The 27,847-nt window shown below is 35.9% G+C and overlaps 1 protein-coding gene across 1 annotated transcript in view; it reads left to right on the forward strand.

Moving 5' to 3' along the window:
• LOC150093941 (cell adhesion molecule Dscam1-like) overlaps positions 1–27,847 on the forward strand; it is a 1,598,688-nt gene that overhangs the window by 1,113,947 nt on the left and 456,894 nt on the right. Inside the window, exon 23 of the mRNA XM_090412925.1 lies at positions 9,954–10,049. Coding sequence (XP_090269051.1) covers positions 9,954–10,049 — 96 coding nt within the window. The remainder of the gene's footprint in view (positions 1–9,953; positions 10,050–27,847) is intronic.

Consider the following 27,847-nt stretch of genomic DNA (forward strand, 5'->3'; position numbering starts at 1 on the left):
TACTGTTTCCATCCGCTCGTCTTCTAGCATTCCCATACCTCTCTCTCATTCCATCTCTCCTACCGTTTCCATTCTCTCCTCTTCTAGCACTTCCATATCTCTCTCTCATTCCGTCTCTCCTACTGTTTCCATCCTCTCGTCTGCTAGCATTCCCATACCTCTCTCTCTCATTCCCTCTCTTCTACTGTTTCCATTCTCTCCTCTTCTAGCACCCCCATCCTCTCACTCATACTCCCTAAATTCTCTCTCTCTCCTACTCTGAATCGCCTTGCATTTATCTCTTCCATTCTCCTAATCTTATCTTTCATACTTCTGCTCTCATTCACAAGACATTCCACCTCCTCTTTCAACTCATCTATCTCCCTCTGCAGGTCAGTCACTCTTAATCTAAATTCACTCTCCCATACAAAACCATCTCCTAAACTTCCACAGTCACTCACACCTTCCACACTATCAACTATTATTTTCTCATTCTCTGCTATCATACTACTTGTCTTCCTACATTCATTCCCCGTTCCTGGAGCAACAAAGTCGGATATCGATATATCTAATGTACTTATTTCCTCCAACTGCCTGCATTTTGCATTATACTGCCTGCATTATAATTACAGACGAGACAGAATGAGCAAAACAAACATGATTGTGCAAAAGAAAGTGAGCATGACTAATAGTGCAAAGAAAAGTATGATTGATGACACACAAAAAAAGCACAATTTGAGGTCATAAAAGAGAGTGCAATTGCAGATTACAAGATTTGAAGAATGATATGATTAAGATAAGAAACAAGATGAGGCTAATATGGAAAGTGAGATTAGATGTTTAGAAGATAGGAATGGAAGGGTCCAAAAGAATCAGATGAAAGATAGTGGAGAAAACAAAGGTTGACAAGAAAGGATTTATTCATTTAAAAATACGGTACAATTACTGATAATTACTTAACTAAACTAATTCAGTCATGCAGGTGTAACCTGGGTATTCTAAATCTTTCTTAACATAAATCAATATCTAATACTAAACACATTATGAATTCCTTCTAATTACTTAACATTCTTAGGTAATCATTTACCAAATCTTGGTCTCAGGAACTAACTGACTATAGCAGAACTATATATATTCAATCATAACACTTTGCAAGTTCTCATACACAGAGCTATAACATTCTATGTGTGGATCAGATGCTAAATCCTATTACACTTCGAAAGTCCAATAACTTATCAGTTCTTATATTCGTTACAATCTAACATACCTGTATATACAAAAGATTTTAAAAGTTTTTACATTACCTGGGCATTAGGATCACTCTGGCTTTCACTTTCAATCATCTGTTATATTCTTACGGCTCGATGTTTCTTCCTCCAGTTTACTGCTTTCTGAAAGGACTGGCTAGCGAATACTTTCACGATTCACTTCCTTCGATGTAGGCGAAGCTCGTCTGCGGGGATTGGTCCACGTGGTTCTGCATATCATCTCGGTCTATGCTGATTATACCGTTGTGCTGAGGCCTATGCTCACACAGGATCTCTGACTGATCGCATAGCTGCCTTATGGATGTCATCCTTCTCGATCGCACTCGAACTTCCTTCTCCGGGAATGACAGGAACAAGATGAAAAAAAGCCCCGGGTTGGCATTACCACGTTCTATATATTCACTGCTGTGATATTCTCCCTACTACGTCATTGTTTTTACCAGGCATCTAATTCTTCTGTACTCCATGCCATCACTCCTCCTTGTGTGTCCACGTGAAACTCCCACACGCCTTTTGGACTTTGTGTACGTGACTGCTTCCGGACATGTTTTTAATCTGCTTATCTCTTCTGTAACTTTGAGATAAACTTTGGCATAGTAACATTTTTTCAACTATTTTCAACCTCTGTTGTATTCACAGAGACACTTAATATTATAATACATAAGGAAATTTTTTAAACTCATGGACTTTATCGTTATTTTACGTTACAATCAATTTCACCCTTACCAATATACAAGTATTTCTCCGAGAATTTTGATACTTGTTAAATCTGAATGAAATGAAGTACAATAAATTTTTCCTTCATTCAAGATTTAACACTACTACTTCCAACATCCACTCTCCTTATAATTTGTCTCCCTCTCCATCCTGATTTTCCCCATTTCACTGTCCATCTTGCATTCTTCTCTGATCATTATCTAACTCACTACTACTATTCTTATTTACAACTACTTCTGTCTTGCCATTTCCTCTTTCCTCATCATTCATTTCTTCTCTTGTAGCAACAGCCACTCTAGATGACCAGCATCAAATCTATTTAAAGAAAACCCATTACTTTTGTACAAATCCATCCTTTCCTGAAATACATCCTACCCATTTGCAATCTCCACTCTCTTATCCTCACACTCTGCCAACATACTATTCATAATCTTGCTCTCCTTATGTCCAATCAAGTCACAAGTCATTTCTTCCAACAGCTATCATTAACTCACTTGCTCATCTGCTTCTCATATTCAACACATCAATTATCCTGCTAATTCTCCCTCCTAGAAAACATACCTTATGGAATCTACATACATCATTATTCTAGAGTCATTCATCACCTCCTTCTCTCTGCTTTCCTTCATCCTAACCTTTTGCACTCCATTATCCACCAAATTTCTCATCTCATTATGCATATTTTTCATCTCACTTCTCATTCTGATCAACTAATTTTTCAAGTCTTGCATTCTGACAATTACACTGTCTGTCATTCATTTCCTCATTCCTATAGCATCACTCACTTTTCTTTTATCAGCTGTACTTTCTTCCACTTCCATAATCTCGCTGTCTTTTGTTCCATAAGTTAGTTTGCATTTACCAATAACTTGTGCTCCAACTCAATATCACATTTTCAACATACCCCTTCTCTCAGTCTCTTCACAAACACATTCTCATATACATGTTGCAGTAGGTCATATATGTTAAAGATACCAAGCAATTTTATAAGCTAGGTTTTTTTTAATCCTTTTTCCCAAGTAAGCAAACGACAAGTAAGTCAAGTGCAGAAATGTATGATGCTAAAACATCATACATTTAGCATCATACATTTCCACAAGGAAATGTGCTTTGCATTAGGGGAAAATTCTAAGGAAAGTGATCAGAGCTTGCTCCCCCTTTACCATGAGTTGCCTAGTGTTGCACTACGTGCAGCCGCAAACTTGATTTACTTGTCTGTTTGCTTACTTGGGAAAAAAGATTAAAAAACCTAGCTTATATAGCATCATACATTTCCGCAAGGAAATGTGCTTTGCATTAGGGGAAAATTCTAAGGAAAGTGATCAGAGCTTGCTCCACCTTTACCACGAGTTGCCTAGTGTTGCACTACGTGCAGCTGCAAACTTCACTTACTTGTCTGTTTGCTTACTTGGGAAAAAGGATTAAAAAACCTAGCTTATAAAATTGCTTGGTATCTTTAACATAATATATACCCAAGGTAAAAAATTTTCCACACACACACACACACACACACACACACACATATATATATATATAGAAGGAAAAGGGTTGGTGGAAGAAGAACAGAACCTTGTGGAACCCCAGCATTAGTTGAATGGCAAGAGGATAAGGAACCCTTACACATAGTGTGTGTCCAGACAGAAAGCTGGCAATCCAACTGCAGAAGTCCTGAGACAGGCCAAATGATGGTAATTTGTTTAGTAAGCCTTTTTGCCAGACCCAGTCAAAAGCTTTGAAAATATCGAGTGCAGCCACTTGAAATTCATCAAACTTCTCCATAGTGTAGTAGTTGGGTATTGATGGTTCTCTCCATTATATCAGAGAGGACTGAGGTGAGTGAGATAGGGTGGGTATATTTGTGAGATATTTGTCACCCTTCTTGGAATATATTTTATTTATTCATGTCAGAAGCAACATAGTTCAAATACACATAAATTTACAAAAAATAATTGATTATATATTGGAATTAAAATTAAAAAGAAAAGAAAAACAACACAATTTACATCATAAGTACACAATGTAAAAAGTACATTAGTAGGTCCATCAAATTTTTGCTGCCGAGAATTTGGCCATATCACAAGCGTTAGTTCGCATTAATCAAATCGTCCATTGTACAACTAAAGGACATAACCTACAGTTCAAGAGGTGAGCCATAGTTTGCTCCTCCCCCACATTCGCATAGGGATGATTCACATGGTGGTCCTCACTTTTTTTTACATTATCCTTGGATCTTCCAATGCCACATTGCAGCCTATTTAAAGCTTTCCAGGTAGTCCAATTGGGTAGTCCATCTGAAAGTCTTCCACCAGGTGTGGCCTGTTGGAAGACTTTCAGATGGTACAACCCAATCTGTAAGGTAACTGTTTCTTGTCTTCCATGAAACTAGTCTTGATTTTTGGAGTGGTTCAGTAAGGCTTTTGGTGGTATGAAGAAAGCTTTTCCTGGATTTTAACCGTTGATGGGCAGGTTCATATTCAAATAGGGGATGGTCTGTAGACACGGATGCCTTCAGCCTCTCATTTCTAGCTGCCATCTCATGTCTAATATCTGGAATTGCTATGCCAGCTAAACAATAGATTTTTTTCATCAGGTGTCATCTCAAACAACCAGTAATTGGTCTACATGTCTCATTTAAGGCAACATCCACCTGTTTAGAATGGCAGGATCTATACCTTGCAGGACACACATATTCTGCAGCCAAGTAACATACAGCTAAGGCAGTGGTCTGTATTGTTTGAGCTTCTGTTCCCCAGATAGTGCCAGATAGTTTCTGGAGAATACTATTCCTTGCAGTTACTTTATGTTTTGTATTTATATAATGCCTTTCATAAGTGAGAGCATGGTAAAAATATTACCTAAATATGTTTTGGAAACTGATTTAAGTAATTGCTCTCCTAAGTTATTTGTAGTTTCCTTGTTGCCTGTTTATTCTTTAAATGGAAGGCACAGACTTGGGTTTTTAGGGGACTAGGTTTCGACTGGTTTTCACTATAGTAATGGCTAAGTTGAATTAGCTTCAGAGAGCTTTTGTTCTACATTCTCAAAATGATCTGCTGAGTGGCAATAGCACGATCATCAGTGTAGATAAAACTTTTTGTATCTTTGAGGAGAGACTGGTCATTTGTATAGATGTTAAAAAGCATCGAGGCAAGAACACTGCATTGAAGGAGGCCGTTCTTCTGATTCCTCCAACGACAATGTTGTCCTTGAAATTCAACAAAATAACTTCGATTCTGAAGAAGGCATCTAATTAGTTATTATAATCTTTCGTCATTTTATACAGTTTACTTAACAAGATGCGGTGGTTTACCGTATCGTAAGCAGCAGTTAAGTCTATAAAGTTAATAAATAGTTATTTGCTTAACCATCTGTGTTCTTTTATACTGTGAAACCTATCATAACATAATAAGTCTATAAAAACTAGGATGCATCTTCCAGGATGACTCTCTGGTTTCCGTGGATTCTCACTTCTCTGATATTTCAGAATCTGTGTCTGCTTCTTCTTCTTCTTCTTCTTCTTAATTTTATTGCTTTCCTATACTGCAAAACCCTCAGTTTTGATCATTAAAGTCCTGCTTCAGTGTTGGTTACAGTTAATATAGGTATTATGACAGCAAATGCTGTTGAGAATAATTTTTACCACTACTTTTCTGAGAAAAACACAGTAGGAAACATTACGGTTGGTCAAAGGATTGTTTAAAGAACTGTTGCTGAATTTTTTTTTTTAGAAGACTAGAAGTAAAGATCATTCTCAGTACCATAGACCACTTATGACTGATCATCACATTCATCACAATCCTGGATTTAATCATTATTATTATCCCAAGATCCCATGGAGTCAATGACTCATCTAGAAGGTCCTTTTGTCATACACACAGCTCATCATACCTTGCCTTAAACACACTCAAATTCTCTGCAGACACCACCACCCTCTCAGGCAAGGCATTCCAATCTTTCACAACTCTGCATTACAAAAAACCTACTTCTCACTCCCCTGCTCACACCCTCCTTATACAGCTTCCAGGATGACCTCTGGTTTTCTCCTGATCTCCCACCATATTCTGCAAAACCTCTTCAACATTGATCCTATAACAATCCCTTACTAACTTGTAGGTCTCTATCATATCACCCTCTTCCTCCTATCGACTAGTTTCTGTGAACTGCATCTCTGAACCTTTCCTCATATTTGACAGTCAAGAGATCAAAAACTACCTTAGTCAGCTGCCTCTAGACCCCTTTCTAACATCTCTTCATCCTTTTGAAAAACCAGGTGACCAAATCTGTGCAGAATACATGTGTGGCCTAATCAGAGCCTTATACAATGGAACAAGAATCACCTTACTTCTACAAGTCAGTGTCCTCCGCATCATTCCAAGAATTCTTTGTGTTGTCCTCTCAATTTTGGTAATGTGTCCCCTAAATTTCAGATCCAATACCACCCCAAGATCTATTATTTCCTCCACATCCAACAGTATATTCCCACCAAGCATAAATTCTACATCTTCTTTGTTTCCCAAATTTTAAAGCCTTACATTTTGCAACATTAAACTAGCATCCCCATTCCAGTACTCATTCACTCAATCTATTCAAGTCTTCTTGTAAGGCCACATCTTCTCTACACTTCATAGTCTGTCCTAACTTTGCATCATCTGCAAATAACTGAATATTCCCATCTACATCTTTGCCAATATCATTTACATACAGGTTAAACAACAATGGCCCTAAAACAGCCCCCTGAGGCACATCATTAATGACTTTCCTTTTCCTGGATATTGCTTCCCCATACACAACTCACTGATACTTATCAGATAGCCAGTCTTCTCGATCCACTGCACAAATCTAACATCCAACTCCATCTGCTCTAGTTTGATTAACAACTTATCATGTGGTAATCAAAAAGCCCACAATCTTGCCCTCCTTGTACTCCTTTGGAACTCGATCCATTGCAAGACTCACATCAAAAAATATGTCAAGGCAGATGCCAACTCCCCTATCATATTCCTTCAAACATGATGATATATTATCAAGTCCCACAGCCTTATTAACATCAAGTTTGCTCATTTCCCCCCATATACCTCTTGCTCACTTACAGTCTCTCCTCCTCATCATCAACTGCTCTTAAACTCTCCATGAAAAAAGAAGATAAGTGGATGATATTCACAAGAGTGAAAGTATCTCCACTATATCTTCTGCAAAAATTGTTCTTATACTATTTTCTCTAATCGATGTCATCCTTCCATAATCATTCTTTTTTTTTTTTTTTTTGCTGGCTACATATCGAAAGAACTCATCACAAGGATTCTTTTTGGCTTCATTACCTAACTGCTGCTCATACTTCACTTTTGCTACCCTTACTAACCAAGTCACTCTCTTTAGCTGTTCTTTGTAATCCTCGTTGAATTGAATTTGAATACACATGGAATTTGCAAACCTATTGTACATTTTTGTACTGAGGTTGGGCTAGGGATGATTTTTTTCTATTTTTATCAGTTATATATATATAATTACTAAAGGACAAATTATCCAAAAAAATGTTTGCTTTATTAAAACATTGCATTCATTCTGGTTACTTCAGATATCAGGACTCTGTTTACCAACAAAAACAGGGCCTGGCAATGGGCAATCCTTTGTCCCCAGTTCTAGCTAACATCTTCCTTGAAGATTTTGAAATGAAAGCCATATCTTCCTTCTCATTTAAACCAAAAGTTTGGAAACGATATGGTGATGATATTTTTATTATTTGGAATCACAGGCACACATCTCTCATAGATTTTCTTCATCATCTAAACATCCTAATATAAAATTTACTGCTGATCTAGAAAATAATAACTCCTTACCTTTCCTGGATGTCATGCTTACACGATGCTCTGAAAGATTAAAAATCTCTATATACAGAAAACCTACTCATACCAATAGATATCTACATAATCTTTCTCATCATTTTCCACCACAAAAACTTGGAACTATTTCTACCTTAGGACACAGAGCACGCTCTCTCTCTTGAATGAACCAGATGAACTACAAAAAGAAATAAATCACCTCACTCTTATCTTTAAACAAAATGGATACTATGAAAAATTGATTAAGAAATTTCTTCTGGATCTTCCTAGGCAGTGCACAACAGAAACTATTAAATTTAAAGGTAGCATATCCATTCCATACATTAACACAGTCTCTAAAAAATTAGCTAAAGTTTTTAAAAAATACAATATCAGGACGTTCTTCACCACACTTCCTAAAATCCATTCTCTAATCAGCCATCCAAGGCCTACTCATCACAACCTAAAATATCCAGGTGTATATAAATTATGGTGTGATTGCAGAATCCCTTAATTTGGACAAACTAACAAATCTATTGAACAACGTATAGAAGAGCATAAGAGAGACATCTCTTACAAAAGATCTCATGCAACTGCGTTATCCAGTCATGTTCTTTTTTCAAATAATCCTAATGATGGTCAACAAAGCCACTCCGTTTGCTGGGATAGATCAGAAAATATTTTTCGTTGTGATGATGAGTTTGAAAGAAAAATTGTAGAATCAAGGGAAATCCTGCTGAACCCTGTCCATTTAAACAACAATTTGAGTTATAACATCCCAATAGCCATGCTGCAGTTAATCAGTATTGGCATTCACGTCAGCAGCCTGCACGTACACTTGCAATAAACAATGGCACGCCTGTTAGAACAACTTGAAAAAATACGTTTTTTATGTATCAATTATGTGTGGCAATTTTTACCTGTAATTTCCAGTTTTTTAGATACTTCAATGTTCATTACTATTCTTTTCCTTTATGAATACCTGAGGAAGGCTGTTATAAGCCGAAACTAGTTGTATTATTCTCATTAAAATCTTTATAAGTTATCTTGGTTTTTAAGTCATTAAATCTATGTTTTAAAATGTATCACAACAACCGAGTAAAAGCCTATGATCACACACACACACACACACACACACATGTAGAAAGTTTTTTACCTTGGGTATAATATATGTTAAAGATGCCAAGCTATTTTAAACCTGGTTTTACTCCATTTCCCAAGTAAGCAAACAGAGAAATAATTCAAGTTTGTGCCTGCATGTATTGCAAGTCTAGGTGACCCGTAAAGTAGTACAAGCCTAGGCAACTCGTGATAAAGGTGAAATAAGACACACACACACATATATATATATATATATATTGTATTTTTTATTTGTTTTTTACATAATCTGGAAAATCCTGCCAGATACCAAACATGGAACTTTTTTGAAACCTTTAGGGTCTGGTTGTCTCACACCAAGCTATGATATTCATCTCCTACCTCAGCTGATTATGAGAATATGCTGAGGATATTTAATCTGCAAAATCTGGTAAAAAGAAGATAAGTGGATGATATGAATTCAACTAAGCTGAGGGGAGAGATAATTATCTGATTGACAAATGGGAGATTTTTCATGAGGGGAAAGAATGAGGACAAAAAGGCCATCCAATTATCTTAACCTTCAAAATCACTGGACTATTTTTAGGATACTGTATAATACGGAAAAGGAAATAGGAGTAAGAGAATAAGAAGAAAAGTTTTTGCATAGTACGCAGCAAAGTACATGGAATGTACTGCCTGCAAGGATGGTGAGAGTGCACACAGGGAATGAATTTAAGGAATGGTATGATAGACTTAAAGCAGACCTCCTAGGATAAGTCTAATTATGACTCTATGTATGTCTGGAATAATAAACATAATTTATAGGCATTAGCATTTAAAAAATCTTAACCTTCAAAATCACTGGACTATTTTTAGGATACTGTATAATACGATATCATTTAGGCCCAGTTTAGACAAGTATTCTGAATTCTTGTTTGAAAAAAAAAAAAAAGAAAGGTTTTAAATCATTAATGAAGAGGCAAATAATTTTCATGTTTTAATGTGACTGTCATTGAAACAATGCATTTAGTTTAATGTTTTTAGTTTTCGAAGGCATTATATGATTTGTTAAATTTTTGTTTCTAACTAGTGCCATCCCATGTACCGCAAGTAACAATAATCTCTAGTGCAGCCAGTTCTGTGTTCTTGGATCTTCCTCACTCTGTGGATAGAGCGTTTGTGACAGGTATGTGTTGAAGACTTTATTAACAAAAGTGGAGTTTTTTCAAAGTAAACATTTTTCTTCAAAAAAATGACAAAATTCATCACGAAAATTGTAATGCAAAAGACAAAATAACTTTTAATTCTTCTTCTTCAACCTTTTGGTTCTGTCCACTGCTGGACAAAGGTCTCTCCCATGGTTTTCCAGATCAATCGGCTTTCTGCCTCTCCCATCCATCTCATTCCTGAAATTTGTGCTAGTTCATCCCTCCACCTTCTTCTTGGTCTTCCTCTTTGTCTTGCTCCATCCATTGGTCTCCACTCTGTTTTTTTTCTAGTCCATCTCCCATCACTGCATCTGCAATATGGCCAGCCCATCTCCACTTAGCCTGTTTAATGTATTTTACAATATCCATGACACCTGTTTGAGATCTTATCCAGGTATTTGTCTTCCTATCTCTTAATGTTATTTTTAGCATACTTCTTTCCATGTGATGTTGTGTTGTTCTCAGCTTTTTGTTTAGGGCTTCTGTTAAAGTCCATGTTTCTCCTCCATATGTTAGGACAGGAAGTATGCACTGGTCAAAAACTTTCCTTCACTTCTGAATATGTCTCTCATTTTCCCATAAGCCATCCATCCTAGGTGAATTCTTCGTTCAATCTCTTTTCTTTGGCACTCCTGAAAGGATAACAATTGGCCCAAATACACATATGAAGTAACTTGTTCTATTTCATTATTAAAGGAACATGTAAGACCACGGTAATAACTTTTAATTAATATGGTACAGATATTTATTTCATACTAAAACTAATAGTACATCTTCAGTGTTACAAACGGTTATAGGATGGAATACAAGTAACGAACATTCGGTGGATCACCTATTAAAATACATAGTTGTCGTGCGCTAGGAAATTATAGAAATTAATAATTAATTAATATTTAAGATAATTGGTTTTTTTAATGATTACATAAAATAAAAGTCTCCCAGATCTTCGAGAGAGAGAGAGAGAGACAATCATTTCGATTTAAATTCGGTCGGTGTAAATAGCTTCACAACTTTCTTTAAAAAAGGCATTCATATTTGAACCTGCATCTATGGAGGAGAATAGCTTTATCCCACTGGATATTATGGGTAGTGTTAATACTGTGTTATTCTAGACCAGACTTCTGAGGTTTGTTGTATTCAATATAATATTGATGTTCTTCAATTCTTTTTTCCACAGAACGACCAGTTTGTCCAAAATAAGAAACATCTCATTCACATGGTATTTGGTAAACACTAGCCAAAGATAGAGATGACAGTTTATCTTTTATAGAAGGGAATAAGGAGAAAATTTTGGATATTATGGGTAGTGTTAATACTGTGTTATTCTAGACCAGACTTCTGAGGTTTGTTGTATTCAATATAATATTGATGTTCTTCAATTCTTTTTTCCACAGAACGACCAGTTTGTCCAAAATAAGAAACGTCTCATTCACATGGTATTTGGTAAACACTAGTCTCATTCACATGGTATTTGGTAAACACTAGCCAAAGATAGAGATGACAGTTTATCTTTTATAGAAGGGAATAAGGAGAAAATTTTGTTGATAGGAATATATGTTGGCATCAATTGGTACTTTTTTAAAATTCTACCTATAGGTTCTGAGATTCCTGGAATGTAGGGGATTGGAACTCCGAGGACTGTTGAAAAAACCTTAGGTATTGGGACATAAGATTCAATTATCTGTTGGATTTGATAAGGGTGGTAATTATTCGATTCCATTAACTTTTTTAATGATTGAAAGTTCTTGTTGTAAGATTTCTGGAGAAGAGCAAACTTTATGTGCTCTATTAATTAGAGATTTAAGAATGCCAAATTTTTGAGATGTGTGATGAGCAGACTTTTTATGAATGTATCTGTCAGTAAATGTGGGCTTTCGAAAGATGCTTGTAGATAAGGTACCAGAAGAAGTTTGAGTAAGGAGGATGTCCAAAAATGGTAAAGTACAAGAATTTTATTTTTCCATGATGAATTGGATACGAGGGTGAAGGCTATTTATCTGTTGTAGAAAGGTGGAAAGTTCATCTTCGGTATGTGACCAAATGGCAAAAACATCATCGACATAATGATACCCAAGAGATGGTCGAGGATGAATGGATGAAAACATAATGTCTTCGAATTGTTTCAAAAAATAGTTAGCCAAAGGTGGAGACAGAGGGCTACCCATGGCAGTACCTTCAACTTGTTTGTAGATCTTGTTTTTCCAACTAAAATAACCTGAATGGATAACAAATTCGAAAATCTTTGTAATATCTGGAGGGTAATCTTCATATAATAATTTGACTGTGTTGGTTAATGGAATATTGGTAAACAGAGATACAATGTCGAAACTGACTAGCAACTCTCAGACTCTCTGATTTATCTGTACCTTATTAATTAAAAGTTATTACTATAGTCTGACATGTTCCTTTAATAATTATACTATGCCACAGTACCTCTAAAAATTGTTCTATTTCATGGTTTTCAACTTTGACAGTTCTATGGTTAATATATTTATTCATCATTATTTTTGTTTTTTCTCCATTTATTTTTAATCCAATTACTCTAGAAGCTTCATTTAGCTGATTTAGGCTTTCTTCCAGATCTTCAAGATTATCTGCTATTAGGACAATATTATCTGCAAATTTCAGATGATGCAGCCTTTCTACATTTATGTTTATTCCTTTTGTTTCCCAGTCACGACTTCTAAAGACTTCCTGTAAATAATTTGGGAGATATGGTGTTGCTTTGCCAGATGCCTTTTTTGTATTGGGAACTTTTCATTGTTTTTATATAATTTAATTACAGAAGTTGCATTATTGTAAATATGTTTTAGTGTTTCAATATATGGTTTCTCAGTTCCCTGGGTTTCAAGTGCTTTTAGTGTTGCAGATGTTTTAACTGAATCAAATGCTTTTTCATAATCTATATAGGCCAGACATAAGGGTTTATTGTATTCAATTGATTTTTCAATGAGCTGTCTTAATGTGTGAATATAGTTCAAAGTATTGTAATTCTTTCTAAATCCAGCTTGTTCACAGAATTGCATTCCCTCTAGTTTAGATTTTATTCTATTATTCATAATTTTTGTGAAAACTTTATATATGGTGGGGAGTAGGCTTATAGGTCTGTAGTTTTTAATTTCTTCCTTATTGCCCTTTTTAAAAATTAATATTAGAAGTGAATTGTTCCAATTTTTTGGAATTTTTCTCTGTTTTAGGCATTTATTAAAGAGTTTAGTCAGCTGTTTGATGACAGGGCTTCCTCCCAGTTTTAAGAAGTCTACCATAATTCCATCTTCTCCTGGGGCCTTTCCATTCTTCCTTTCTCACAGTGCCATTTCCACTTCGCCTTCTACGATCTCAGGGGCATCATGTTCTTCCTCACTCGAGTTATCCATAGATGATTCTTGGAGATGCCATGGTCTTTGTCTTCATAGAGTTCAGTATAAAATTCCTGAATTCTTTTGATTGTTGCATCTCTGTTTTTTTATAAGTTCACCATTTTTCCTCTTACAGCAGCTATTTCCTTTGTTCCAACTGATAATGTTCGTCTTAGGACCTTCATATTACTATTGTTTTCTATTGTTTCTTTAATTTTCCTGGTATTATATGATCTAAGTTCATGTTTCATCCTTTTACGTATAGTTTTACAAATTTCCACATATTCTATTTTATTGGTGTCATTCAAACCTCTTTTCCCTTTTTACACCTCCTATTTTTAGTTCACAATTCACGATAGATTCTATTAATATTTCATTAGCATCATTGATGGTAGTAGCTGTGTTTAACTTTTTTAGTTCATTTTTTGAGTGATTCACTATAACAGCTTTTATTGTGGTAGAGGTTTTGTAGATTCACTAAATTGGACTTTTTTCTTATGAGCTTATTCCGTTCCCATTTTTTGTTGATCCATACTTTTGCCCTTACTAGTCTATAGTCACTTACTGTATTAAATCTATTAAGCACTTCGGTATTATTTATTATACATCTTAGGTTGGAGAGGATGAAGTCTATTTCATTGTAAGTTTGTCCATTTGGGCTTCTCCAAGTCCATTTTCGGTTGATTTTCTTCTTGAAAAAGCTGTTCATAATAAAGAGGTTACGTTCTTCTGTGAATTCAATAAGTCTTTCTCCTCTTTCATTCCTCTGTCCAAATCCAAATTTACCAACGGAGTTCAGATGGTCATCTCTTCTTCCAATCTTGGCATTAAAGTCACCCATTATAATTATGTAGAATTCTTTAGAATTATTTAATGTGGATTCTGATGTTTCATAGAAATTTTCTATCTCTTCATCTGGATGGTCCGTAGTTGGAGCATATACTTGTATAATTTTCAGTTGGTATCTTTTATTTATGAAGAGACTTAGTTCAGCTATTTTTGATGTTATTTTATTAACAAACAGGACATTGTCCTTGATTGTTTTATTTATTAGGAATCCTACACCACCAGTTGAGTTTCTGTCACATTCACAGTGATAGAGTAGATGTCCATCTTTTAATCGCATGAGAGTTTCTTCTTTCCTTCTTATCTCTGAAAGGCCCACAATGTCCCATTTTATATGGACCAATTCCTTCATCAGTTCTTCCAATCTATCATCATCCCGTAGAGATCTGCAGTTGTATGTTCCTACTAATATCCTTCTATCATTGGGAACTGTAGGTGGACTCATTGTAACTAGTGGAAACTGTAGCATGTTTTTCGACCTAGACCCTCTGCCTAAGATCCCTAAGTCCAGGATGCATCCCTTTTTATGCTGGACGACGGACGAGTCAGTATGTAATTTTCCTATTTTATTCATCATTTGCATTGTCTTCATGGGGAGGTATTTGGCCTTATAGCACTATACTGACCAGACGGGTTGGTGCCTTTTAATTAGCAGTCAGTATATATATAGTATTTTAAGAAAATATAATGATATTATTTATTGAAAATGATTTTGTGCATAAAAACTAAGCAGATTCATAAAAAGGACAAACAAGACTGATGAACCTCTGAACTGCAAAATTAAGACAACATTCCTTTTAAGGTAATCATTCATTCATTCATTCAAAAAAATGTACTTAATTTTAATCATCCTATGTTAAATGTGCAAATAATGATTACTGTGCACAATAATTGGCTTTAATTATAAAACATATCTAACAGAAAGATATAATTCAAAATTATATCCTGTATTGAAGCTGTCATAGTCTTTTAAAAATATTACTGGACATTATTTAATAAATACTGTTCTGCAATGACTACTCTTCAGTCACGCGTAGTTTGAAACAGTAATACAAAAATATTTAAAATATATTTGAATTTAATACCATTTTATTATTGTTATTAACATCAGACCTCCATAGAGTCAAAAGACTCATCAAGGAATCCTCACCCACTTCTTATATATCTTCCAGGGATTGCTTCTTATTGTTCTTTTACCCTCGTCCCCTTCTTTTCTACTTTGTGGAAAATTCAAAAAATCTTTTTCACATTAATCTAGTAACAACCCCCTTACCAACTTATATGTCTTAATCGTATCTTCTCTTCTTCAATTCACAAGACTGCAAATTGCATTCCTCAATCTGTCTTTACATTCCAGAGACCTAACCAGCATAGTGAATCTTTTCTCCAACTTCTCTTAGATATACTCATTCCCTTAAAATCCAGGTGACCAGATTTCCATAAAGCAATCCATATGCAGACTGATCAAGGCCTTATACAAGATAATCAACGCTGCTTGCTTCTACATGTTAACCTTCACCTCCTTATTACTATAATCCATTATTGATACTCTCACACTTTTACCAATTTGACCCCTAAACTTCAAGTCTATCCACTATCACACTATTCACAGATTTCCCATCTCCTTAATCTTCTTCAAAATGTCTCTATTAATTTTGTAGTTTTCATTCCATCTTTGCCTACCAAATTTCAGGAACTTATGCTTTGCAACACTGAACTTGCAGATCTACTCACTTGCCAACTCACACAGTCTATTTAGATTATACTTTAAGGTAACATCTGCTCTACTCCATCTCAAGCACAACCCCAGACATACAGATCAGCCTATAATTTTTGCCTTCATCGTATTTTCCGCTTTGTGAAGTGGAACAGTTTTACCTTCTTTCCACTCCTTTGAAACTTGCCCAGTTGCAGAACATGTTAAACATATATGCCAAGGATGCCATTTAATCCCTTGTGCATTCCTCAAAGACAAATCTTGATATGTTATCGAGTCCTATTGTCTTATTTTTAACGACAATTTACTTAATTCGTCTTATACTTTCTATTCACTCACTATTAGTTCCACCTTCACCATACCCTCCAACTTAAGCTCCTCATTATATCATGTTCATGAGGATGAAAAATTCCTGATAAATTGATCATTGAAAACCTCAATTATATCCTCTGCAGCAGTCACCAATCTACCATTTTCATTCACTAACATCATCCTCCCATAATCCTTTCTTATACTTATCAATATTGAAAGAACGCTTGGATTTTTCTAGAATTTAGCTGATTGGCTAATTTCAACTCATATTGCACTTTTATTGTCCTTTCCAACTGAGTCATCTTCCTGCCCTGCTCTCTGTACTTCATATGTAACTGATTATTATCCCTTCATCTTGTTCTGCCTCCGTTGATGAATATCTTCATTCATATATTTTGCTATTACTCTTTTTTCCATATTGCTTGCTGAACTCTTAATTCATCCATTTTGCTACTATCTTGTTTAGCCTATTCACTTTGCAATATACTCAGACATTGTATATGTTGTATCTTTCGATATTTAACAGCAGCAATGGTTGGGTTTTTCTAAATGAAACATGCTCAAGCAGCATGTTTCCTTTGCATGCTGTAGCTCCCAATTCTCTCCTAATTTAAAGAATTTTTTTATTACTGACTTTTTTGGAGATATTCTGGAGGTTGTTGAAGAAGCTTAGAAATGGAGGACAGAGTGCTGTAAAAGGAGTTAGAGATGATAAAGGTGACATGAAAACAGGAGAAAAAGATATCCTTGAAGTATGGAGTAATTATTCGAAAAATTGCTAAATGAAACAAGCAGTCATAGCACAGTGGTAAAAAAACACTCAACAGGCATGCAGTCAGAAATACATATCCATACTTGAAGTAGAAAAAGCCATCAAAGGCCTGAAATGTGGAAAAGCAGCAGGAGTAGATGATATTCGACCAGAAATACTGAAGTATGGTGGTATAAAAGTCTTACAGTGGCTGCACTGCATAGTTCAGAAGGCCTGGACAGAGGGATGAATTCCTGATGATTGGAGTAGAGCTCTAATAGTACCCATATATAAAAAGGGAAAGAAAACTGAATGTGAGAATTATAGCAGTATTTCCCTACTGAGTGTTCCTGGTAAGATTTATGCCAGTATACTAGAGAAACGGTTGAGAATAATTGTGGAAGAAAAGCTTGGTGAAGAACAAGCTGGATTCACGCCACATAGAGGCTGTCAGGATCAGATCCTCACTTTACGACAAATAGTTGAGAAAGCATGGGAATATAACAAAGATCTGTATTTAAGTTTTGTCAATATGGAAAAGGCATATGACAAGGTGCCAAGAGAGAAGCCATTCAATACGACATATGGTGTCAATGGGGCATTATATCAAGCAATACTTAATCTGTATTTGAATTGTAAGTCGGCAGTTAGAATTGAAGGAAGTACAGGAAGATGGTTTAATGTTAAATCTGGTGTGAGACAAGGATGTACATTATCCCCTCTGTTATTCATCATCTATATGGATCACATTATGAAGAAAAGTGGTATTATACATGATATCAGAATTGGAGATGTTAATGTATGTACTTTGCTTTATGCGGACGATTTTATACTTCTAAATAAATCCACTACAAGTTTGCAAGATTCCCTGATAAATTGAGTAACTGTTGTAATAGATACGGTATGAAGGTGAGCAATAAAAAGGCAAAGACAATGAAAATAGGTAAAATCGTTGAAAATGTCAACTGTGTTGTGAATGGAGAACCTGTGGAACAAGTAAAGCATTTCGGCTACTTAGGCACGATTTTTTGTGAAGATGGTAAATTAAATATGGAAATTGACAACAGAATCAACAAAACTGGTATGGTAGGAAGTCAATTGAATAAATTCATATGGAATAAGAGAGAAATCAGTCGGAACACTATATTAGCTGTATACAAGACAGTGTTCAAACCAGTTTTAACTTATGGATCTGAGAGCTGGGTCAGAAGTAAAACTACAGAATTAATAGACACCAAAGACTAGAGACTGCAGATATGAGAGTCCTGAGAAAGATTAGAGGCATGAACAGATGGCATCAATGGTAATATCATATTAAAAATGAGGATATTAGGAAAGAACTTGATATTGTCAGCATCCAGGAATGCGTTAGCAGAGCTAATCTCAGATGGTATGGTCACTTAAACAGAATGGGTGAGGAAAGATTAGCAAAGTGTTCTCTGCCATGTTGGAAGGAAAACGACCCAGAGGAAGACCAAGATATAAGTGGATTGATACGGTACAAAGTGCCTTAGACGATAGAAATATAAGATCTGATAATGTTGGAGTCTTGACAAGTAACAGACTGATTTGGAGGAAAATTGTAGATAGGAAGTTAGTAATGATGTAAATTTTTCATGTAGTACTATCATATCCTGTACACCCCTTGAGGGTACATGTCAGGAATTTGATGATGATGATGATGACTTTTTTGGTTACAAGAACTTCCTCACAGAAGCTCTTGTATAACTGGCTATAATCCAGATGATCGTTTCATTTCACTCTCATCAACTATAGGAAGATTAAACACCCCCATTCACTATTGTGCTGTCTGATAATATGATCAGATCTAAGACTCTAAAATGTCACATGACCTCTGTCATATATTGCATTAAGATAGCTGTCCCTCAAGAAATGAACAGTTCATTCTCCTTAATCCCCGATGCTATCTCCTCATTCCAATCAATATGATTATAATTATAGTAGTCCTTGTGTTGCTCACCAAGATGATTTGCCTATACATTTCTTTGTATCTATCCTCCACATCATTCCCCAGCCAACAGACATCCATCTAAATATCTCATCAACTTCCACCTGACATCATACTGTTACAAAGCACTGCCACTATCATTCCCTTTTATCTCAACCTTGTGTAGACATAATTATAATTATTATTATTATTTGTCACCTTCAGGGAGTCCAAAGACTCATCGAGGGAGGGCATCTACTCTACAGCTTTGCTTCCAGCACTCACAATCCGCCAATTGACTGCAACTACACCAATGGCATCTACTACCGACTGCCACCACTAGTATTTCCACAGACAATCACAAACATCCATATCCACGGCGGGATTCAAACCCGCAGCCTCTTGTCTGGAGAGTGGACACGCTAACCACTCAGCCAGCCAGGTGGGCTAATTCTCTTTCTTTCTGCTATCATCAAGAGTATCTCCCCCTGCTTCTTGCCCCTCTTATCCTCACAAAAACATCCTGCTCTTCGATTTTTATTCCTGATTCCCATCAGGATATTTTTTACATCCAGCCATGTTTCACTTAATCCAATTATCTTTGTATGAACATGCTAAATCAGGGCAACAATTTTATCTCCTGTATTTTTGATACTACTGGCATTCATAAATAAGCATAGCAATTTATTTCTTAGTTTATAATTAGTCCTGTCAATACTTCCTATCATCTGTGAGTAATGCATTGATATGAAATAAGTGGCTGTAAGTTACATCAGGACACTGTGCATAGAAGTGGTTCCTGAGTTTCTTGGGGATGAAAAAGTTGAGGAGAGAATCAAAAAGTGACTCACATACATAATGAAATAAAATGTGATGAATGAATGAAGCTTTATGAAATATTCTCTATAAGGAGAGAATGAAGGTACATATGGGTTGCAAAATTTGGTTGATAGGCAGAAAAGAGAGGGTATGACAAAAAGATGTAAGTTACTGAAACATTTATAGGATTCATGTGAAGAATTTTTTCAGTGCATAGCAAGAACAAAAATGTGAGGACTAGATTTCTTTGCTTGGAAGGGGTTGAATGAGTAGGAGGATGAATTGCTTTAAGAAGTTATGAGTATATTGTTAATGAATGAATTTAAGGAGAAATATGATAGATATTTATGTGAATAATGGTCAGCAAGACCTCTTGTGATGAATCTCTGAACTTCATAGAAATGTTTATATAATAATAATAATAATAATAATAATATGATTATTTGATCAGACTGTATTTTTGCATCTTCTATATACCTCATTTCCTTGGTTGGGATACTGTTTTTCCACTGTTCTTCAAAAGGCTGTACAAGTGAAGAATCAAGCATACCATAACTGGCTTTCATCCAAAAAAACTCCATTTTCCTTTACTACTTATACTAAAGTATGGAATATGAGGGTAGTGTATATGGAGCACTTCGAGGCTCAGTACCAGGGCCACCAGTCTTTAATTTGCATATTAACCATAAAGCAGAAGGTTTAAGGAGGATATTTAGGTGTATGCTCATGATGCAAAAACTGGGAAGGGCAGTAGTTGATAAAGGTGATGTAGATATCCAGAGGATGATTTCAATAAATTGGCAGTGTGTACAAAGAACAACAGATTCAATTTCATGTTGCAAAAGGTTACATAATGCACTTTACAATAAGAAGATTACATTCTTTGCATCATATTGATAATACTGGATTACAGGAAATTGATGTGGATAAAGATATGAAGTTAAGAGGACGTATTAAAATGGTTTGTAAAATAGCTTAGAAGATTACTTTGATGTTGAAGAATACATTGACAAGTAAAGATAGGGTGGTTATTAGCCTTCTCTTCTGTGGAATACTCCCTATGAGGATAGATTGAGGGTATGTAAGTTGTGGAGTTTGGTTGACAAGCAGAGAGGGTATATGATAGAAACTTAAGTTACTAAAGGGATTCTATAAGGTTGACTCAAAGAAATTTTTTAATACATGAGTAGTAGGGTGAGTACAAGAGGTCATCCCTGGAAGTTGTGTAAAAGTATGGTTAGTAAAGGCATTCAGACCAGGTTCTTTGCTTGGTGAGTGGGGAATGGGTGGAATGGGTTGCAAAAGTAGTTGTGAGTGCCACAACAGTGAATAAGTTTAAGGAGAGGTATGATATGTATTATGTGAATAATAGTTAGTGTCGGTCTATTGTGATAAGTGTTTTGACTCCATGGAGATACCCGTATGTTTTTTTTTTTTTAATAATAATAATTTTTTTATTGATCTCTAAAATATTTACATATATACAATAATCATCTTGAGTGACATTCCAACATATTATTTTACAAAGTTCGGCACTAAGTGCCGCATATATAGTTCATTTTCTACATTAGATTTCAATAAAAAAATTTTAATACTAATAATTTTTTTTGCTTATATATTATGTATTTACAACACATATTTTTTTAATATTAACAATGACGATTATACAGATTTTTTGTAGAATGAATAACTAATCTATCTATCTATCTATCTATCTATCTATCTATATATATATATATATATATATATATATATATATATATATATATATATATATATATATATATAGATCATGTATAGATTAATAATAGTAACTGTAATTGATAATTTACAGTTGAAGTTGAATAAATTACATCTTTACAGTATACACAATAGCAATAAATTATGTATATTTACAATTTTTGCTTTAATGCATTTAAATACTGTAATTGTAATAAATGGATTTTTTTTTCTTTTTTGTTGATCCCAGTTGAGTTGTAATGCCTGAGTTTGTATCCTTGAAGCTTTTTATTTAGCTTATCTGAGGATGATGCCAGTTAGTTATTGTTTATTGGTTTGATTGTCTGTTGGAAATAGACTGACACCTGAAGATCTGATATTTACTACAGCCATAAGAAAGAAATTCGTGAGGACTAGATTTCTTTGCTTGGAAGGGGTTGAATGAGTAGGAGGATGAATTGCTTTAAGAAGTTATGAGTACATTGTTAGTGAATGAATTTAAGGAGAAATATGATAGATATTTTGTTGAATAATGGTCAGCAAGACCTCTTGTGATGAATCTCTGAACTTCATAGAAATATTTATATAATAATAATAATAATATGATTATTTGATCAGACTGTATTTTTGCATCTTCTATATACCTCATTTCCTTAGTTGGGATACTGTTTTCCCACTGTTCTTCAAAAGGCTGTACAAGCGAAGAATCAAGCATACCATAACAGGCATTCATCCAAAAAAACTCCATTTTCCTTTACTACTTATACTAAAGTATGGAATATGAGGGTAGTGTATGTGGAGCACTTCAAGGCTCTGTACCAGGGCCACCACTCTTTAATTTGCTTATTAACCATAAAGCAGAAGGTTTAAGAAGGATATTTAGGTGTATGCTCATGATGCAAAAACTGGGAAGGGCAGTAATTGATAAAGGTGATGTAGATATCCAGAGGATGATTTCAATAAATTGGCAGTGTGTGCAAAGAACAACAGATCCAATTTAATGTTGCAATAGGTTACATAATTCACTTTACCATAAGAAGATTACATTCTTTGCATCATATTGATAATACTGGATTACAGGAAATTGATGTGGATAAAGATATGAAGTTAAGAGGACGTATTAAAATGGTTTGCAAAATAGCTTAGAAGATTACTTTGATGTTGAAGGAATACATTGACAAATAAAGATAGGGTGGTTATTAGTCTTCTCTACAAGGCTATTATTACTATTACTATTACTATTATTACGGCAACTCCAGGGAGTCATTAGACTCATCGAGGGAGGCCCCAAATCATATTCATCACAACTATTTGACATTCATACAGTATCTATCATACCTCGCCTTAAACTCATTCACTGTCACAGCATCCACCACAGACTCAGGGAGTGCATTCCACTCATTCACTACTCTAAAAGTAAAGAAACCAGCTCTAACACCTTTACTAACCACACTTTTGCCCAGTTTCCATGGATGTCCCCTAGTCCTCCCACAACCAGCCTTAAACACACTCAAACTCCTTGCAGACACCACACTCTCAGGCAAGGCATTCCAATCATTCACAACTCTGCACGAAAAAAACCTGCCGCTCACTCCCCTACTCACACCCTCTTTATACAGTTTCCAAGGATGACCTCTGGTTCTCCCCTGATCTCCCACTATTCTCTGTAGAACTTCTCCACCATTGATCCTATAACAACCCCTTACCAACTTATAGGTCTCTATCATATCTCCCCTCTTCCTTCTCTCCACTAGACTCTGCAAATTACATCTTTTCAATCTTTCCTCATACTCGACATTCCAGAGGTCAGAAACTACCTTAGTCAGTCGCCTTTGGACCCTTTCCAACATCTCTTCATCCTTCTGAAAACCAGGTGACCAAATCTGGGCACAATAGTCCATGTGTGGCCTAATCAAAGCCTTATACAACGGAACAAGAATCTCCCTACTTCTACACGTCAGTGTCCTCTGCATCATTCCCAGAAGTCTTTGTGTTGTACTTACAATTTTGGCTATGTGTCCCCTAAATTCCGGATCCTTATCCACTATCACCCCCAGAGCTCTTATTTCTTCCACCTCCAACAATATATCCTCACCAATCATAAATTCTGCATCCCATCTTTGGTTTCCAAATTTTAAAACCTTACATTTTGCAACATTGAATTCTCATCCCCATTTCCATGCCCAATCACTCAATTTATTCAAGTCTTCTTGCAAGGCCACAACATCTTCACTACTCTTTATGGTTTGTCCCAACTTTACATCATCTGCAAACAACTGAATATCTCCATCCAAATCTTCGCCAATATCATTAATATACAAGTTAAATAGTAATGGCCCTAAAACAGACCCCTGAGGCACTCCACTAGTGACTTTCCTTTTCCTGGATATTGCACCCCCATACACAACTTGTTGATACTTATCAGATAGCCAGTCTCCAATCCAATGCACTAATCTAATATTCAACCCCATCTGCTCTAGTTTGACTGTCAACTTATCATGAGGTACTCTATCAAAAGCTTTTGCAAAATCCAAGTATATTACTGTGTATCCTTCTCCTCTGTCCAAGGAAGCAGTCACTTTATTGTAATAAGTAAGTACATTACTAAAACATGACCTCCCTTTAGCAAATCCATGCTGTCCATCAAAGATTATACTACTATTATCAACGCAACTCTGGATCCTAGTTCTCACAAGCTTCTCCAACAACTTAACCACAACACCTGACACACAGATAGGCCTATAGTTTGATGCGTGAGTTCGATCACTTCCTTTATGAAGTGGCACAATCTTGCCCTCCTTCCACTCTTTAGGGACTTGACCAAGTGCAAGACTCGTATTAAAAAAAATACGTCAAGGCAGGTGTCAACTCTCTGGCACATTCCTTCAGAATACGCGGTGATATATTATCAAGTCCCACGGCCTTATTTACATCTACTGTACTCAACTCCCCAAACACCTCTTGCTCACCTACAGTCAGTCTCTCCTCCCCATCATCAGCTGCTCTCAATCTCTCCATGAAGTCACATTCACAAGATTGAAAGATCTTTATGAACTGTTCATTAAGTATTGCCACCACACATTCTGCAACAGCTGTCTTTATACCATTTCCTCCAATCAATGTCATCCTTCCATAATCATTCTTTCTTTTGCTGGCTACATATCGATCTTTTTGGCTTCATTAGCTAACTGCTGTTCATACCTCTCTTTAGCTACTCTTACCAACCAAGTCACCCTCCTTGCCTGGTCTTTGTAGACCTCATGAAATTGGTTACTTCCACTTCTCTTATGCTGCCTCCACAATGCCCTTTTTCTCTGTATTGCATGCTTAATCTCTTTATTCATCCATCTCACACCTCCTTTATTTAACCTTCTCACCCTTGGAATACATTTAGACATTGCATCTACTAGATAGTTTTTGAAAATTTCCCAAGCTGCATTGATCTCTTTTCCAGCTTACTCCTCATTCCATGCTACACCTGCAAGCTGTCTCCTGAGCTCTTCATAATCACCCCCCTTATGTGGTATATATTTGTGGCTCTCCTGTAGTCAGCATAAGTAATATTTTTGCATAGCTGCATAGTGACATAAGTGGTTTGCTATTATTATTTTATGTTCTGATAATAAAATTATCAACTCCTCCAAAACAGATTTTGAAAGAGCTAAAAGTGGGAAACGTGCATCGTGTCCAAATGGCACTCATCATACCTCCTGGTCTCTTGCCAAAGCTATCAGCCACAACTTCTACCCATTGCTTCTCCTACCACTCTTGCCCAGATGGTTCTATTGCATTATTAACCACAGAAAAAAACAAATTTCCTGGCTTCTTATTTCTCCTCTAATTACTACATGGTTGGTATTCCACTAGTATCTATCCTACAGCATGGAAATTAGCTTACATACAACCTGTTCCTGAGAAGGGTGATTCCTTACCATCAGACTACTGCTACCCAGTTTATCTTACCTCTCTCTCTCTCTCTCAAAATCTCTCTCTCTAAAGTAATGACGAGAACCATCAACATTCAACTCCCATGTTACGTGGAAAGCACCAAACTAATAAATGATCACCAGTATGGATTCCACCATTGTCAATCAGCAGTGGATCTGGTTACCTATGTCACTCATCTCCGAACAAACCTTTTGGAAAAATTTGGTGGCAAGTCTCAGGTGGTTGCTCTTGACAGGGTCTGACACAAGAGTATTAAGCAAGCTCCAATCATTTATCTGTCCTGTGACTTCTGCAGCTGGCCTGACAGCTTTCTGACTGGACACACACACACACACACACACACACACACACACACACACACACACACACACACACACACACACACTCATTCACTCACTCACTACATGTGATAGTTGAGGTTTCATTATCCTCTAACTATGCTAGTTTGCTATGCTCTAACTATTCTTTGGTGAGGGTTTAGACAACCTTGTCAGTTAATGTTAGCAAAATGAATTCAGCCTTATCTCTAATATAAAAAGAACCATTGCAGTCTTACTCTTGACAACACCCAAATCTCTATATGAGATCTCTCTCTCTCTCTTCTTGGGAATGCTCTATCATTAAATCTCTCTTATCATAAGAACATTAAAACTATTGTTTCCATGGCATCAAAAAATTAGGATTTCTTTTTCACTTAAGGCATTATCTGAAGAGCTATTAACCCTATACAAATCTCAAATCAACCTAACCATTGAATAATGTTGTTCTCACATCTGGGGCACTGCCCTAACAGCTCCTTAAAAATACTTGATTCAATACACAAGAGAACAGTTAAGTTGATTAATGACCCATCTATTACCAATACACTCTGTGTTTAATTTCTTCTTTTTGCATTTTCTATAAATATTACCATCACTGATGTTCATCCTCCATTGAAACAGATGTAGCAAATACTTAATACTCCTTCACAGTTAAACTCTAAACTCACAGAACAAATTTATCCTCCTTGTTCATCCTCTCTTCTCTTTGGAACAGTTTCCCATGGAATACAATTCACAACTTTTCAAACTAAATGTGAAGCAGGAGATGTTGAGCTTGGCAAGTGCAAGAAAAATGATTGTTATGGGATATTTTAACTACAGCAGTATAAATTGGGGAGAGGAAGATGAATGTAGCAATAAGGGAATGGAATTTCTAGAATTCTTGAGGGAGAAATATCTAAGGCAACATGTAATAGAGGGAACAAGAGGTTCAAGAGTTTTGGATTTGGTCATAGCATCAGAAGAGCTGATAAGTGAGATGTCATCTCACTTATTATGAGATGTCATCCCACCAGTTGAAGAGAGTGACCATGTGGTTTTGACTTGGAAGATGAATAGACATGCAGGAGTATCAAAGAGACTGGAATATATGTGGAATTATGAGGCAGGTGATTACAATAGTCTTAGATGTCATCTTGGGGAAGTTTCATAGAGGGAGGAATTGGAAGGCCAAGATGTCATTAGTGCTTGGGAAATTGTGAAGGAATATTTGTTAGCAGCAATTGTAAGCTGTATTCCACAAGTGAAGAAGAGGACACAATTTGGTGTAAAGTGGATGACAAACAATATTAAACAGGAGCTACATGCGAAAAAGAGGCAATGGAAGAGATATAAGGTGACAGGTGAAGAGCAGATGCATGAAGAATATAAGACACAGGCCAGGAGAGTGACTAGTATGGTAAGGAAGGCGAAACTGGAATATGAGAATAGATTGGTCCTAAGATCCAAAGAAAATCCTAGGGAATTTTATAGCTATATGGCCAGTAGGAGGAGAAACGATTTTGTCGAAGAATGACATTGTGGGATAAAAATGGGAATAGAGTGGAATTGTTCAATGAACACTTTATTGGTGTATTTCAATCTGGAGGAGAAAATTTTAATACTAGAGGGATAGGACTGGTTTAGAGGTGCAGGAGGAGAACATGTTCCAAATACTGAGTACTCTGGATGTCAGTAAAACTGTAGGACTGGATAGTATTTCACCATGAGTTTTGAGAGAATGTGCTAAGGAACTACAGCTCCTTTGACCTGGCTTATCAATGAAAGTATGGCTGTGGGAAAGGTGCCCAGGGAATGAATGACAGAGTAAATAGTGCCATTGTATAAGGGCGGTAACAAACTGGAAGTGTATAATTATAGGCCAGTTTGTGTGTCATCAGTAGTTGTTGAGATCTTGGAGAAATTAGTTAGGGACTGTATACAACATTGGGCAGATAGGATAATGTTATCTGTGAGAGTCAACATGGATTTGTGAAGGGGCGCTTGTGTTTTAGTAATATGCTAGCCTTTTATAATAAGGTTACATGAGCAGTAGAT

The sequence above is a fragment of the Typopeltis vanoorti genome, chromosome 23 (assembly GCF_054136105.1).
Source record: "Typopeltis vanoorti isolate ZY-2024b chromosome 23, IOZ_Tvanoo_1.0, whole genome shotgun sequence".
Lineage (NCBI taxonomy): Eukaryota > Metazoa > Arthropoda > Arachnida > Uropygi > Thelyphonidae > Typopeltis > Typopeltis vanoorti.